The following is a 17440-nucleotide window of genomic DNA, read 5'->3' on the forward strand; positions in this document are numbered from 1 at the left end:
TTACTAATGGATTGCTGAGTTTTAAACCTGGTCCAGAAACTGAAATGGAACAAGGTAGATGGATTGCATCTTGCCTGTTTCTAGCTCACAGCAGTTGTCAGAAAGAAGTTTACAGCTTCTGTTTCATAAGGCTACTCTCTCCCCAGTACATTTCATTATGCCCTTGTCACGGAGTAGCACATGTCACTATTATATGTCCTTTGGATCTTATCTTGGCATATTATTCCTCTGTTTTATTACCAGTTTTAGACAGCACCATAGTGCGGATTAAACCCTCGACACCCAGTCACAGAAATACCAATGCATTCATTTAGAGTATTGTCAGCGTCTTTGTGCCATTTCAATATCCAACTTGCCAGAGATGTAGTGAAATTCAATGAAATACATAGCTTTTTTCAGAACTACTGAGAACCAGGAATTTATATATAATAAGAAAAAGATTGTTTTCTACCAGTGAGGTAGCAACAGCAAGTGTTAGAAGGTTAATCACTTTAACAGATTTTATTTTCCCATTATGAGAGTTATAGGATGCCTTCCACTTAAAGGGTTCAGTTGAAATCCAAGAGGAAAACCTCCAGGGGAGTGAAGTTCTTTATATGTCTCTTTAATTTAAAAAGATTGTGCTGTGGGATTGACTCACTCTTGATGGGTGGGGAGGTGAACTTCATGGAGCCAGCAATCTTCAGTGTACTGTAGAGTCTGATTTTGGCTGTAGAGTTTAACAATGAAGTGATGGGGACCCGCAGGGGTTAACGTTCCCCACATGGGGATGTCCCCCAAAGCCGCCATTGCTTTAGGCATCCTTGAGACAGGGCATCACTTACATTCAGGGCATTTATCATAATTGTTTAGGACCAAAAATGTCATTCATCGGTTCCAGGCTACATGAAATCATAGAGAAGATATGCTGTCCCTCATCACTGTACCAATTTCATAGATTTGGGGAGGCAGGGAGAAGAAAGATAGCTGTGGTTCATTTGCAGTTCCTGTGCCTCTGGGCACTGGACCTGTCAGCGCACAGGGCCTTCCTAGAGGTTCTGAGCAGAGGTCTGCTCGAGGGCTTGAGGATATGGGGTAAGCGTCGGAGTGAAGCCTTCACCCCAGTTACTGCCTGATTTCTGACCTGTTCTAAACAGTCCGAAATGGAGAATGTGTGATCTGGTCATTTAAGGATCCCATATGGCTACTTTCATGTTATACTCCCAGAGTTGAATAGCCGTGACAGTGATCCCATGGCTTCTAAAGCTGAAAATATTTACTCTCTGGCTGTTTACAGAACTCGTTTACAGACTCGCCCATCCCTGATTTAGAACCTCCGGAGGAGAGGACTTTGTCTTCCCCACGCTCTGGGACCACAGTTTGACTAGGAAATTCTGGGATTAAATACGATTTCTCAGTGCATACCTCCCTCCACCTAGGGCCCTGGATGCCCAGCAAGACTTGTGTTCAGATTCTGCCTCTGCTTCTGCCCTGTGTGACTTTGACAAGTCGCATAATTTCTCTGAAATTCCATTATTTTATCTGTAAAATGGAGACACTTCCCATTTTGAAGAAGTGCTATGACCTTGAGTGAGAGAATGTCCAAAAGTGCACAGAATGCTGCCAGCCATGTGCTGGGCACCCTGTGCATGCCATTTCTTGTTTCCTTGTTCTCTCCAGATTGAGGGCACATGTGAATGCACAGATTCTTCTGTGTGGACAAATGTCCATGTGTACAGTGGGAAAATTCTTTGTCGTTTTAGCACATTTCTGTATTTTATGAGTCTTTGGGAAAAGAATGCTTTTGTTCACTACATCCCAGGTTCTATTCAGAGGTTTTTACCAAGTGCTTCCTAGTTCATTTCAAACTATTATTTAAGCCAGTTTTCTGTGGGATTGCCCATGGTTATGGTAATATCAACAATTTCCAACAACCTTTTCATGGGATTTTTACAAAAATCAGGGAACTGTGTTTCAGAAATGGCCCTCCTGGGTAGCATTTCCCTGTACAAAATCCATCTCTTACCTGTGCTCCAGGCCTCAGAGGCCAGACCTCTCAAGGATGCTAAAATTCCCAGAAATGTAGGCCAGCAGCCTTTCTGCTGAAGGTGCCCCTGTGAACAGCATTGCAATAAGCTGGAGACATAGATTGATTTTGTTAAATATTGTGCTCCTGCTGTAGAATCGCTCTCATAGCCCCCGTCCAAAGCAGCACACTTGCTCGGTGTCCATTTTGTCCAATTTGAAAGACCTCATTTCCATCTATGTCTGTCCACCTATTTTGGAGAGAGGCAACTAAGCCATCTAGACTGAAGAAATATGTCTTGAGTTAATAAATGTTTTCTTCGAGACATTCACCTAAACATTGTGCCATGAATATCCATCCCCGGGAGGTGGGATGCAACACAATGTCATTATCCTCAAATTACAGATGAATGATGAGTGAGGCGATGGGGCAGCATGATGTAGTTGACAGTTCACAGTCAAGACTCAGCGCTCAGAAGCAGCAAGTGACACCTGGACGCTTTTGCTGTGCCTGTGGGACCGGGTGTGCTGAGACCTTGGCAAATATCTGTCCCCTTTCATTCTCCTTCTGGCATACCTTTTGTGCACAGATGTCACTCCACATTTCATCGTGTTTCCACATCACCTTTTCTGTCGGAATGGACCCCGTGTCCTCCCCCCCCCCCTCGTCCCCACCTCCTTCATCCTCCTACCTTCCCTGCTGTCTTGCCTCCCCTTCCTTCTTTTCTCTTCTAATCCCACCATATCGTATTTTTGTAAGCTGCCTTAACTCCCTTTTGCAACAAGAAGGGTGACAATAGATATGTATCAGGTAGAACTGTAGAAACTCAGAGATGGGAGTAATGCAAGATCTCAGTTGAGTGAGTGAGGTTTACTCGTATCCATGTTGATATGATTAAGCTTCCATAAACAAGTGAATCTTTGTCCCCCATCACAAACACCTAGCAAATCGAAAAGTGTAATAGATTAAGGTTGTGGGTTTTTTTTTTCACATCACATCCACACCAAATCCTTGGACATATGTTTCATAGCTCGGAGCATTTTCCCCCCGATGAAGACTCCAGCATTATTCATATCGAACCTGTATGCTCTTTATTTAGTTGCATGGACTAAAGTCATTCTTCACTTGTATTCACACACAAATAAAACTTGGATGATTGGCAGTCACAGCACAAAAAGAAGGCAGATAATCAGGCTGGTTTATATGCTCTGGTGAAAACTCAACACTCGAGAGTTTTCTAGATTCAATGTGAATGTAATGCCGAGCAAAACTTCTAGATCAGGATTTTCAACATAAGGTGAAGACCCATCAGAGCAGTGCTTTGCAGTCATGGCTGCACAATGGGGTCACCTGGGAAGCTTTTAAAATAAATAGCATTGCCCTTACCCCACATCAAAGATTATGATTTTTTGATCTGGAGTAAGGACCCTGCATTGCTATTTTTCAAAAAACTCTTCAGATAATTCTAATATTAACTTGGGTTAAGAACCACCATACTAATTGGTCTTGAGTTATATAGTCAACTATGAGTCACATCAGGGTTTTATTTTCCCTTTTAATGAACAGTGAGAATAAAATGGAATAGAAAATATCAGTATGCATTTCATGTAGAAGTGATGGATACTCTATCAAGAAACTTTGGTTTCAGTTTCATGTATTTTAGAGTGGATGCTGTCACTATTGAAAAATAATTTCTTACTGTGGGTTGTAGTCAGAGACTGAAAAACACTGTTTTAGATAATCTTTAACAGAGAAGGTATGTTGATAGTTGCCTGGGGAAGATCAGAAAATCTCCATCTGTCCTAAGAGAGAAGCCTGATAGAACTATTTTTAAATGCGTGTAGGGCACGCAGAAGTATTGCCAAGTGTTCTCTGTGCTATCAAATGTTTCTTGCCTATTTATAGAAGCCCTTACACATTCTTTGAGACACTGAGCCTGACTTTACCCTCTCCTGTAGGTACCATCACTGCTTAAAAGTATTAAGTTGCATTTCTTAAAACTGTCTTTTAGTTCAGCCTCCTCATTTCCGAATCCACTCATTCTAACCCATAGTTCGGGCGAATTTAAGGAAGATTTACATTTCAGAAGAAAATATGGGAGTGGTGTGTGCTAATGGCTCTAAGTTAGTGAAAGATGACCTTCCTTCTTGCTCCTTCTTGCTCTGTACTGTAACTGACTGGGTTTCCGTTCCCATTTCCACATTAAAGTTCTTAAGAATAGTGGCGTTCTCATTTACCACTACAGCCCCAGTGCCTAGCACAGCTTTTGGCGTATATTCAGTCTCTCAAAATGTTTCCTCAATAAATAAACAAAGACAACATCAGAAGCTATAATCTTTTCCTCTCACTGCTGTGGCGTCTCCCGTTGCGGAGCACAGGCTCCAGACACGCGGGCTCAGCGGCCATGGCTCACGAGCCCAGCCGCTCCGTGGCATGTGGGATCTTCCCGGACCGGGGCACGAACCCGTGTCCCCTGCATTGGCAGGCGGACTCTCAACCACTGCGCCACCAGGGAAGCCCTATAATCATTTTTAAAATTCACTTTTGTATTCTAGATTGCAACCAAGCCTTCCTGCTATTCACAGTCTAAATTTAATTTTGCACATTCGATCAACAAGTGTGAGCCTAGATGTGTTGTACCTCCATGGGGTTATATATCTAAGCTCCTGGCATCATAGTGCTTGTTATAAAAGTCCTCAATACCTAATTTTGGAATGACTTAATTAGTACAAAGAGGATTAATATACCCACTTCCTAAGGCATCTAGGCAATTTCTTGCATGTAAATAATGGTGATATGGGACAGATTATGTGAAAAGCCATACGGGAAGAGTTTTTAGGAGATTTTGTTAAGCTGAAAAACATGATTGCGAGAAGTGAGGACTGGGAGTGGTCACTGACTCCTTGGAAAGAGCCTGCAGATCTGGTCTGGCCTGTGGAAATCAAAGATGGCTTAGCTCATTTTGACATTGAAAATATGTCACCTCATAATCCAGGATGTATTTTTGTTGATAAATTAAGTATCACCAGTCACAAGTATATGGAAAAAATCTCAAAATGCTTTACAGAGAAGATATTACACTAGTAAGACTAGAAGTCGTATTTACAGGAACAAAGTAAGAATCTGAAACAGGGGCTTCCCTGGTGGCGCAGTGGTTGAGAGTCCGCCTGCTGATGCAGGGGACACAGGTTCGTGCCCCAGTCCGGGAGGATCCCACGTGCTGCGGAGCGGCTGGGCCCGTGAGCCATGGCCGCTGAGCCTGCGTGTCCGGAGCCTGTGCTCCGCAACGGGAGAGGCCACAATAGTGAGAGGCCCGCGTACCGTCAAAAAAAAAAAAAAAAAGAATCTGAAACAGGATGTGGGTTGCTTTGACCTCTGTTGTGGTATATTCTCTGCTGCCATGTTCAAGAACTCTTCATGAGCTTTTACAGGTCCCTCTCCTCCACAAATATTTAAGCTCCAGTGCAGAGAGAGTAGAATATAATGGGTGAAGAGTTCACGCCCTGAATCCTAGCAGCCTCGGTTTGAAACCCAGCTCTGCCACTCAGTAGCTACATGATCTTACGTCATTAACTGAACCTCCCTGGGTTGCAGTTTCCACACATTGTGCAATGGCACTGAAAAATAATAGAACTACCTCATTGGGTTGTTACGAGATTTATGAATTCATCCACGCACAGTGCCTGACACACAGTAAGGACTCCATAAATGTTAGCTCTGGTCATGATTGTTACATGCTTGGTGAAAAGGATTGTTGTGGCTTCTGCACTCATGTAGTGTGCTTGTCATTTGTCATTTCTCTTTACTGTATAATTCATTCTCCAGTTTTCCTCAGCTTTGCTCTGCAAGGGACCTGACTGCTGGGAACCACATTTCCTGGGCTCCCTTGCCCACTGGCTTCAGAAGAGATTGAGGCTGGGAGGCCAGTGGTCTCTCGGCTTGGGTAGCGTCACCAGCCAAGGCTGCCTCTTTTACGTTTCTCATCACTCTCTAAACAGAGCCTCCCCCTGGGCTCACAGGTCCTACTGGAAGACACTGTTCCAAGGCTTCCTCCCAGCCTTCTGCTTTAGGAGTGAGGCCAATACAGAAGAAAATGGAACAAGAGGAAAAAGACAGATTGTAGATTTAATCCTGGATCCAACTATGCCTGAAGGTTATATATGACTGGATTGTTAAATATATGCGCCTATAAAAATTCTCCTTTTTGCTTAAGTTACTTTGATTGCATTTCTTTCACTTGTCACTGTGTGTATCCTAACCCAGTGTCTCCTAATTCCTGAGAACTGTTTGAGACGCTATCCCAATATGGAGCAATTGGCATTCTCATTGAATAATTGTTTCTAGAATTCGGATAACTAGTATTTACTGTCCTGCTAGGATTAAGAATATAAAGATGAGCATGGTCCTTCTCTTTGATAGCACAGCAGTGACTAATTAAATGTTTTCAAAAATGTTAACTTTTACCATACTTATTCTAAAATGTTTTCTCTGGAGATCTGAACATCTTCTCTTAGTTGATGTCTATCTTAAAACTAAAGACAGCTCATCCATTTTAATACAAAGATAGAAACTAAAATGCAAAGCAGGGACTTTGGGAGGAAAGTTTTCATTTATTTTGATAAAGTAAATATCGAAATACTTTTAGTTGTTCTTTATGAAACCTTCCCAAGACAGGAGGATTTTTCAGTGCAGCGAGATCAACAGTGTCATGACTACAGGGTAATCACTCATTCTGTGATATGCTTTCTGGGCTCTTTGCTTCTCCATTTGTCTGTGATGATGCCATTTGTCTTCCTCTAATGGATGGGCTTCCTCTCCCTTTCAGTCACTAACAGAAGGCACTGAAACTTGCCCAAGACATGTCCAAAGTTCATCTGCTTTGGGAATTTTTGAATCTTTCATGGTTGATGAAAGTAAATTTATAATCATGATGCAAGTATAAGTGTGTGGTGTGTGTGTGTGTGCGCGTGCGCACACGCGCGCTGTGGTTTGTCCTTAAACTACAGTGGTCTTTTAATGTTATATGGTCAGGCTGTAGTTGCTATGGAAACAGTAACCAAATTTCCTGACCTTTGAGGGTAGGGAGATGCAGTGGTTACAGTTGTGATCAGAGTTGAGAGATTGATGATAGAATTATAGTAAAGATTAAAGAATAAGGGCTTTTTCTACCTTACTGATCAGGTCGGGGCAATCTCCTCTTCCCCTGTGTCTACCAATATTACCCATCAGAGCCAGGCTGAAGGCTTACTAGTATTCCTTTATTAGTTTAAAATCAGTTTACTTTTGGATACTGGATGAACCAGATTTTGGAGTTCTTGACTATAGTTGGTGTATCATTTTTTACATATTATAGAATCATACTTTTTGGTATTGGAGCATATAATACCCAGATTAGTGTCCACGCAAGACAGTATTGTTATTAAGACAACGAATGTGTGCTTTTGTTTGGAATGTGATACCTTGAGATTTTCTCCTTATTCTTTAAGTACATGATGATCACTCAAATGAGGCATGTAATACATTCTTTCTTCAGGAGGAATCATTTTCTAGGACTTCCGTGACTTGTGGGGAGTTTCTCCATAGCTTCCTGTACAACACTGATGGTTCTGCATTGTTAAAGTTTGGAAGATGCACCAAATGAGAAGTTCTTGTATCTGTGTTTATTCTGTTCATACTAAACGTCAGGGGGATGTGAGAGAAGTACAGAATATGGGGGGTGGTGTCCTCACCCTAACTGCTTAGTGAGGGTCTTTGTGCCCAATGGTGTTAAGTTCTGTGGATGTGGACATGGACAGGAAATGATTCCTGCCCTCAAGAAGCTGCTTGGCCTCACGAGGAGAAAATATGTGGGGCTGCTCACTTAGTAGGGGCAGCACAGGAGCAAAGGCAACAAATGCAGTCAAATGTGAAAAGAAGAAGGTAGTCCAACGTGATGGGCAGATATAGAAGCTGGAGGGGAAGCAGAACTTGAGATGGGACCCAAAGGAAAGGCAGACCTAGAGAAAGAGAGGCGACTGTGTTCAGTGTTAGTAAACTTCACAACTTATAAGTATGCTGCATTTATTCTTTCAAGTGTGTCAAATACATTAAAACAGAGACAAAGAGAAGCAAATTGTGTGAACAGAGATACAAATGGGGCATGATCTAGTGATTAAGGGGCGTTGAGCAGTTTGGTTATGCTAGGGAAGCAGAAGGTTCTAATGTGTATTCTCTAGGAGTGAAGATGCTCAGGGGATTGTGGGGCTGTGAAGGATGGGCTAGGATACCTGGGATTTCTTAGATCCCACATGACATTGAAGGAAATAGGGCTTAAACTCTAATAATTTGAGGTCAAAGCAAAGACTCTAGAATGATAATAAACAGGGCAAATTGTCACCCAGGGTAAATCATAGAGAGAAGTAACCAGTCAGTAAATGCAAATTGAATTTGATTGCAAATAAAACCTGTGTGAGACCAACCCCCCCCCCCCCACAATTCTATGGAATTGTAGGTGCTGTTTAGTGGTGGTTAAAACGTGTTGACTCTTGTTTGACTCTTCCATAAGCTCTTTCCTCAGGTTTTTTTTTTTTAATCTCTGGGTTACTGTCAATTCTGGCCTTTTCAATATGGATATGAATTGAAAAAAGGATTTGGATTTAAAAGCCTAGTTTTTTGCCTGTGAAATTGTATAAAGTATGTACAATATGTTGGGTATTTTTTTTCTAATACAGAGCCTTGAGTGAGTTATAGACAGTTTTTTTTTTCATCTTGAGAAATTGGCCCATCTTGATGTCATATGTTATACAGATGATGATATGATCATTTCAAAGCTTCTTAATACTCATCAATACAACTGTGAAGATGGACTTAGCATTCTCAACTCTGAGGGCTTTTTGGTTTTTTTGAAAACACAACGGGTCATCTGTGTCTCAAAGTTAATACACACCTAATGTTCCTGTCGTAGGGCAGTCACAGAGCGAGACCAAATACTTTGTGCACAAAGTGGTAGAATATTATACAGGTTTTGTTGGTGGGCATGTGTTTTTGAAATCAACTGCATTCTAAAATGGACAGTCTTACAGTTTGTCTTTCTTCCTTTTTTTTTTTTTCCCGAAAGGACCTTCTTAAGAAATGCTACTCTGCCAAGGCATCTTACCTCTTCCAACAGGATAAATTCTATGATGTCAGCTATGATACAGGAGACAAGTCTATCCAATGTAGCAGAAGACCGGACGCATTCAAGTTCTGGATGACCTGGAAGGCCCTGGGCACATTAGGCCTTGAGGAAAAAGTTAACCGCGCTCTTGCTTTATCTAGGTACTTGCTCTGTGTGTATGTGTGTGTGTCCATGGGTGTCTAATAGAAAGATGTTCCTCCACATATGTATTCCTTCTTTCATCTAATAACCATTTTCTCAGTACCTAGTATGTGTTAGGAATTGCCAACAAAGCAGTTCTACCCTCTGCCCTCCAGTATCCCAACCTAGTGAGAGATACATCCAAGTGACAAAGCAGATAAAATACAGGTGCACCTAGTTTTTGGTAAAGGGAGGTACACGGTGCTCCAGAAGCACTTGGGAGGGTTCCCTAGTATGTTCTTGAGGGACGTTGTCAGAGGTTTCCTGGAGGAAGTGGCATTCAACTAAGACCCAATGAAGAAAGGGGAGAAGATTGATTCAGGAGGAGGGAGCACCAGGCCCAAATCTCTGGGTGTGGGAGAGATCCTGGTGACTTTAAGGACCCAAAAAGATGGTCTGTGAGAATGTGGGGCTGGTGGAAAGACATACAGGTAAGGGTGATGTGGAAGCACCGTCATTGCTGCCTTCTTGTAACGTAAGGACAAAGCTTTTGAAACCACTTTGAATGACACTAGGAAAGCTCTTGAGATACAGGTGCTGGGTGCTTGCCACCAGAGCAGGACTCTGCTGGTAAGCTTGGACCAGTGTGTGTGGATGGCAGCCCATGGCCAAATGTAGTTTTGAATGTGATTTGTTGGGCCTGAGCTCCATTGGGTTAACCTGGATTGTGTTTTAAAATATCAAACATTTAAACATTCCAAATATTTTTTAATAGGGAAACTGTCAAAAATCTAGATTTGTGGTTTTTCTCAAAAGATCAGAGTGTTCTCAGTCCCACCTGATGACAAGGCACTGAACATGGTGATGCCTGACTCTGGAGACCCACAGCGCCCCCCACACCCCCTGGTTTTTGTTGAGCCTGTTTTACTGTGGCACAGAATGCTAATAGCCGGGACTCAAAAGTTAGCTCCACCATTTACAAGCTTTGTGACTTGGACAAGTTGCGAAAACTTTCTTTACCTCCATTGCATCCCAGTAAGATGGAAGTAACAACAGCTTCGAACTCAAACAACTGTTAGTAGAATTAAATGAATTGATATTTGTAAAACACCCGGGATGGTGCCTGGCGTATGCCACATGCTATATGAGTTTTATTAGTTATTATTTTCTTACTTGCTTGGCCACTAGAAGCATCAGAGTTTGTGATCTCTGGTTTGGATAATCTCTCCTTCTTTACTCCCTGTTCATATTTCAATTGCAAAAACCTGCAGTGTCTCCTTAAGAGACTTAAACAATTTCCTCTCTCTATAGGGAAGAGGTATGGGTGCCCTATGTGCCTCTCTGTGTGACAGTGATGCCCTGAGCATCACTGAGGACTGTCTAAAAACCCAGTATCTTAAAGCAGCAATCGTTTATTCTAAGAGGTCTGCAAGTTGGCTGGAGTGGCTTCATCTCATCCTGCGGCGGCTGTGGGGGTAGGAGGAGGGTCTGGGTCTCCTGCCTGCATGTCTTGCATCTTCCTTGGACCAACAGGCCTGCCAGAGCCTGGTTTTGTAATGGTGGTAACAGAAGCCCAAGAAGGCAAGCATACTTTAAGCTCCTGATTGCATCATGTCTATTAGCATTCCAGTGACCAGAGGAGATCAGATGGCCTAACTCAATGTCAGATGGCCAAACTCAATGTCAAGAGGCAGAAAGAACTGCAAGGTTACATGGTGAAGGGCTTAGATATAAGGACAGGGAAAAAGACGGCTTTGGCACTTTCAGAGGACTATTAGAAGTCAGCAGTTCTGCTGATTTTGGTTTAAAAAGTAGTTTGAAAAATCTGTAAATACTGTGTCTGTTGGTAAGCAACATAAACCTTCATTCAAGACATTATAAACAAAGAAAGGTAATTTATTTGCTCATGTTATTGATAAGCCAGCGTAGTGATGACTATGGAATGGCTTATTCTAGGGGCTTAAACAAGATCACCAGGCCTTAATCTCTGTTCATCAATCAGGTCTGCTCTCCTCCATGTTCAGTTTATTCCTCTGTAGGAAGGTAGCTGCCAGGAGGGTCAGATCTATAGCCTCCCAGGTTCAACTTCAAGGTCAAAAGGAAAGAGTGCTCCTTTCTCAACAATCCCAAGGAAAGTTTTAATTCCTTCTGAATGAGGCAAATGTCCATATCTGAATCAATCACTGTTGCCAGGGAAATGTGATATTGAGTCACATGCTCTCCCTTGGCACTGGGAAGACTGTCGACTCCTCCTACGTATATAGAATATACTGACACTGAGTGAGGAGTGTACCTCTGTTAGAAGCAGGGATAAAGTGCCTTCGTCAGAAGTGGGGAGATAGCTACACAGTGGTGAAAACATGAAACTGTCTACCACAAATATCCATAGTTGCCCATTAAACTAAAAGTTCAGGAAGCTCTGTTCCCTTGTTTGTATTTTTCTCATACTATTTAAGTATGCTAGACTCTGCATTATTTTATCAAAGCTGCTAAGTAATTCGATGACAGGTGTCTTGAAACAAGGCTAGATGTAAATATTTGATGACCGTATTTATTACAAAGTTAACATTCATCTCAGGGTGGAATTTAATTTATAGTCTAAGGTTACTTCCTAATTTTGCAGAGAAATATCACAGGAGGATAAGTGTAAACATTTCAATTCAGTTCAACAGCACATTGTTTGTAAATGTTTGTCAAGTTGAATTGAATTGAATTAACATTTCAGCTAGCATCACTGCAGACTCTGTGACCTATATTTAAAATAATCCCTTTTCTGTCATGCCACTAGTCATAATGGTTTTCTTGCCTTAACTTTCCACATTCTTGATATCCAACAGTCCATTCCTGGGGTGGGCAAAAGCCATCATCTTCCCCCATCCCCAGTGACAGGTGCCAAGGAAGAGTCCTTTTAGGCATGTCACTTGGAATGAATGTGAAATTATAAACTTGGAGAACATTTCTCTGGGATTAAGAATTATTTCATATTAGCAACACAAGTGCTTTATTTTCATGATTTTATGTCTTTTCAAATTGAATGTGGTTCTGCTTTTTAGGAAAGAGGAAGCATTTTCTGAATTCTGAGGTCTGTTCTATTAGTTGGAGCCTATGTGCAGTTGTGCACTGATAAACTGTTTCTCAGGAGGGGAAAAAGGCCCCAATTTGTAATGTCTGCCAATTTCCATGGTGTAAATATTCCCACTGTGGAAAATTGCAAGCTACCAACAGTCGCGGCTGGTAAATTTCTGATTATTTAACAACTGGCTCTCACTAGCCAGTACAAACTAACTCTATACTACCATACTCTATATGAGCCAGCATAATCGGTTCAAACCACTGGCTGGTGGGAGTTAAAATACCATTTCTCATCAAGCCTACTGACCTGCAGCCACTTGTTTTACAGTTTACCTAATAAAAATGATTCTCATCCACTGTCAAAAGACTATATTTGGCTTAATTTCTAGGTCAGACCAACACTGTTTTGTTTCCAAGAAGTATGATTTTCTCCAGTAGATAACAACTCTAGCAAAGTAAAGCTGCAGATGACAATTGTGTTACTATTTGTGGTACACATCTGTCATCAGCAGCCTAAGGGAGATAAGATGCCCATTCCCACAGGCCCTACCTAGGTCAGGTCTCTTAAACACAGAGAAGGCTGTGCAAGTCTTTTCCCCTGGCATATTGCAGTAAGGATTGCACTGATTCCATAGAAACAACATTTCCATGTTCCTGAATCTGAATGGAACTTAGTTTTAAAATTTGTATATTGACCTTAAGATTTAATGACCAGATTTTGATGGACCAATGGACAGCCATCACCCTGATCAGATGTTCCCTCTTCCCTTGGGAAAGCAACAGCAGACCTTTTCAAGAGGACAATGATTCCTATTTTATGAGTTGTCAGAAATCCAGCAAGAAGGAACTAATTAGTTCCTAGAAGATCTCTGAGGCTTTCCCTAATTTCCAGTTGACCCTTGTCATGCCAATGGATGAGATAACATTTCTCTCAAGAAATATTAATGACAAAAAACTTGCTTTCTTCTTTGGTTGTTGGAAAACCAGTGACATTGGGAACCTAAAGCAGCATGTGATTATTAAGCATAATTGAAACCCAGAAGGCTGAGGTTTATTAAAACCACCATTTCGGGCACAAGGTGATTGTGATCTCTGATATCTAGTTAGAAAAGTTGAAAACGTGTTACAGTACCCAGGGCTACTGGTTGCTGAGGGCACCTTGTAGGCCTTTGTTACAACACTCAAGTTAAATGGATATTCACTAAGGGGTGATTTTTAAAACAAATCTAGAAGAGTCATGTGTGTAAGTCTTTTCAAGAACAAGAAACAGGTCAGGAACTCCCATTCTGCTATGTTGCTAGGTCTCCAGTGTATCATTTATCTATTCCTCTGACACACAATCTCTGTAATCTCTCAGATGGAATTCATTTCACTGACTTGCATGAACACTGAGGGATTTATTGGTACCAGTATGGAAAAGGTAAGCAGTAACACAAGGCAATTTTGTGCTAGTGTATTTCTCTAGGTGAGGAGAGGGAGAGAGTCTAGAAGACTATAGAAGGGCCAACGTTTTCATTTTTTTCTTTATATTTGTAATTTTAAAAACATCACAATGCTGTAAAATGTAGCATGTAGGTGTCTGTGATGAATCACACATGCCATGCAATATGTTCTCATATATGCAGAGCATACAGAAAGCATATGGAAAAAAATCCCAGGAGTTCTGGGAGGTTCCATTGCATCAGAAGAAATTTCAAATGAGATGAGACTGGGAGAGGCACTTGGTCCAGAGCGCTCCAGGGAGACTCCAAGTGGCTGGTGAATTGAGAAAGGGACTGGAAAGGCTATTTCTGGAAAGGACTGTATGTCCTGCAAAAGGGCAAGTGAAATGCACAACTGTTAAATGGACTCATGGAACTAAGGAGGGAAATGTTTCAGAGCAAGATTTCATTAATGTACATTTCAAAACTAAGCCAGGATCTTAATAAAATGAGTTTTTTACCCAGTAGGATTGGTGAAAACTTACTAATGTGTATTTTTTTCTCTCTTCTCTCTTTTTGCTAAGCTTAGTGGGAAGGACTGTGAATTTTATGACACTATTGTTGCTTTTTGAACCCATTTACCTGGATGCCTTTTGGTAGAAGTGTTTTATGGTTCCTGAGTTTTATCAAAAAACTCAATGTATATCTTTTTTTTCTGGCTTGTATCAGATAAGAATAGAGTTGTTTTTTTTAATGTATTTTATCTTTAGACTGTGTCCATATACTGAAAAGTTGCGAGGAATAAATCATCCTATGAATGTAGGCAGAAGTAACTTAAACCTTATTTGGATCCCCTCCCCCAAAACTCATTTCATTTAAGCATTTATTTAATTTAATTAATTTATTTTTATTTTTGGCTGTGTTGGGTCTTAGTTGCAGCATGCGGGATCTTTGTTGTGGCGCATGGACTTCTCTCTAGTTGTGGCACGGGCTCAGAAATTGCAGCGTGCAGGCTTAGTTGCCCTGCGGCATGTGGGATCTTAGTTCCCCGACCAGGGATTGAACCTGAGTCCCCTGCATTGGAAGGCAGATTCTTAACCACTGGACCACCAGGAAAGTCCCTAAGCATTTATTTAAGAAGAGGGTAGGTACCCTATAGAAGAGGCACTTTATGCTAGCATTTCTGAACCTACACTCCATGGGATAATAGACTTCCAGGAGATCTTAATAGATGTTCTTCCAAAAAATGTTTCCACGGTCAAATATGTTTTGACAATGCTAACCAATACATTGGTCCTCTCTTGGAGATTCAAAGTGTTCATTAGCACATTAAAGGCTCTGAGGGGCTTGTAATATAGGAACATTTTAAACTTTAGCCAGTAGGCAGACACTGTTCACTGTTCATCCAAAAACCATTCTTCCTTTTTCCTTGCCAACAGAACCTCAATTTTATATAGATAGCAATATTCCAGCTGGGAACATTGACCTAAGCGTATCCCCTTTGCCAGTCATTAGCTTAGGGATGGATATATGACTTAGGTTCAGTCAATAAGATACAGGAAGAATTCTATGAAGTCTTCTGAGGAAAATATTCTTACCTAAATAGAAATTAAGAGAAAATGCATTTTGCTCCAGCCTCCTCTCTTTCTTCCTGGGACACTGTCACATATGGATGTGATGTGTGGAGCTGTGGCTGCCATCTTGTGAACACCAGTGAATTCACTAACACTCTGAACATGGCAGGCTGAAATAATAGAAAATGCCTGTTTCTTGGTGACGTTACTGAACTTTCCAACCAGCTCAATAAATGTTCTCATGAATTCAGCCAAGTACACTTCTAATTTTAAGCAAAAGCAATCTAATGGATATGCCTAGCATTGCTCAAATTTATTTAAATGGAACACTTTCATGTGGGAAACCTATTAACATGGTGTACCAAGGAACATAGTTTGGGAACTCTGGTGTAAACCTTTTATTATTGTTATAATTCTTTATCCAAATCACCTCCACCCTCAGTTGTTCGTTACACTGGGCTTTACAGGTTCTGAGAGTGACTGCATGGAGGCATTGATCCACGTGGTTTGCAAAAGGCAGAGTTTTAACTGAAATGATTCAGCTCTGCCTTAGGATGCCTTTCTCCCAGGAGCAATGTTAGCCAGTTTGACAGATTTTTTTTTTTTTTTTGCTGTACGTGGGCCTCTCACTGTTGTGGCCTCTCCCGTTGCGGAGCACAGTCTCCGGATGCGCAGGCTCAGCGGCCATGGCTCACGGGCCCAGCCGTTCCGCGGCATGTGGGATCTTCCCGGACCGGGGCAGGAACCCGTGTCCCCTGCATCAGCAGGCGGACTCTCAACCACTGCGCCACCAGGGAAGCCCTTGACAGATATTTTAAACTGAGACTATGGGCAGTGTGTCGAAGTTTCATCTTAACAGTCTTATCTGTTGGGGAAGGAGTTTACAAATCTAGTTCCACATCTCCATTACGTGCATGAGGAAACTGAGGAGGGCTCAGGGAGTCTGAGGAGTTTGCCTAGAATCACAAAGTTGATCAACTGAACAACTAGAATTTTCTAGAGTCGTTGCCTGGATTTCATAACCTGGGGGTATCCAGGATTAGCGCAGGCCCCCTCAGAATGGAATCATGGCACCGAGTTAGCAGATTGTCGTTATATTTGTGCCTGAAAAGGTAAGAAATAATAGGGTTCATGAAGCTTTCCTTGTATAGATAAAGGTTGTATATGTCTATTTATTTTGTTTTGTGATTTGTATTTTTTTCTTTTATTAATTTCCTTTTCAAAAATTATGAGTCACCACACCTATGAAGCTTTGCAGAGATATAAAAAGAGAGTAAACAGTCTCTACCTCCCCACTGCATCCTGTTTCTTGTTCCTCAGGTAGACATCAAGGATGTCTTTAGGATATGGTCTTCATTCCATGATCATATATACATGTGGAGAGGGATCACTTATGCTTTTTCTTTTTTTTACATTTTCTTAAAAAGCAGAATCATATTATCTACATTTCTCAGTCCCTTGCTTTCATCTCTTACTAATACATCATGAGCATCCCTGTGGTTTAATTGAAGTGGATATAATCCATCCTCTTTAATAGCTGCATCGTAGTGCATGTGTTGCTATAATACATTTTATTTTACCCTTTGCCAATTTCTGGATATTAATCTTGTTTCTAATTATTCCGTATGGAATGCACACACATACACATGCACATGTAGATTTAGATGCAGCAACATTTGTGTATGCATCTCTCTCTCTCTCTCTCTCTTTCTCTCTGTCTATCTCTATCTATCTATCTCTCTATCTATCTGTCTTAGTGTTGATGAGGTTTTCCTGGTTGACCAGCATCTCATAAGTGGTTTGCTGGATCAGAAGCTACGAGTATTATTAATTTTGAAAGGTTTATAGCAGCTTTCTATCACATTCACTAGCACTGGATGTTGTCCCTCTTTAAATTTGTTTCCAGTGTCCTCTGGGCAGCAGGTTTAGTATTGTTATTTTGATTTGCATTTCTTTGATTACCAGTGATCTTGAACATCTTTTCTAATGTTTATTGACCATTGGAATTGCTTTTATCGAAAGTTAGGCTGTGTGCTAACGGTGTAAAAACTTTACAGCTACATGACATCTCCTGAAAACACGTTCAGGGAAA

General features: G+C 41.3%; 1 protein-coding gene across 1 annotated transcript in view; it reads left to right on the plus strand.

The window, feature by feature from the left end:
• GADL1 (glutamate decarboxylase like 1) overlaps positions 1-17440 on the plus strand; it is a 362052-nt gene that overhangs the window by 255988 nt on the left and 88624 nt on the right. Inside the window, exon 14 of the mRNA XM_004279681.4 lies at positions 9102-9301. Coding sequence (XP_004279729.1) covers positions 9102-9301 — 200 coding nt within the window. The remainder of the gene's footprint in view (positions 1-9101; positions 9302-17440) is intronic.

This window comes from Orcinus orca, chromosome 10 (genome assembly GCF_937001465.1).
Source record: "Orcinus orca chromosome 10, mOrcOrc1.1, whole genome shotgun sequence".
Classification (NCBI taxonomy): domain Eukaryota; kingdom Metazoa; phylum Chordata; class Mammalia; order Artiodactyla; family Delphinidae; genus Orcinus; species Orcinus orca.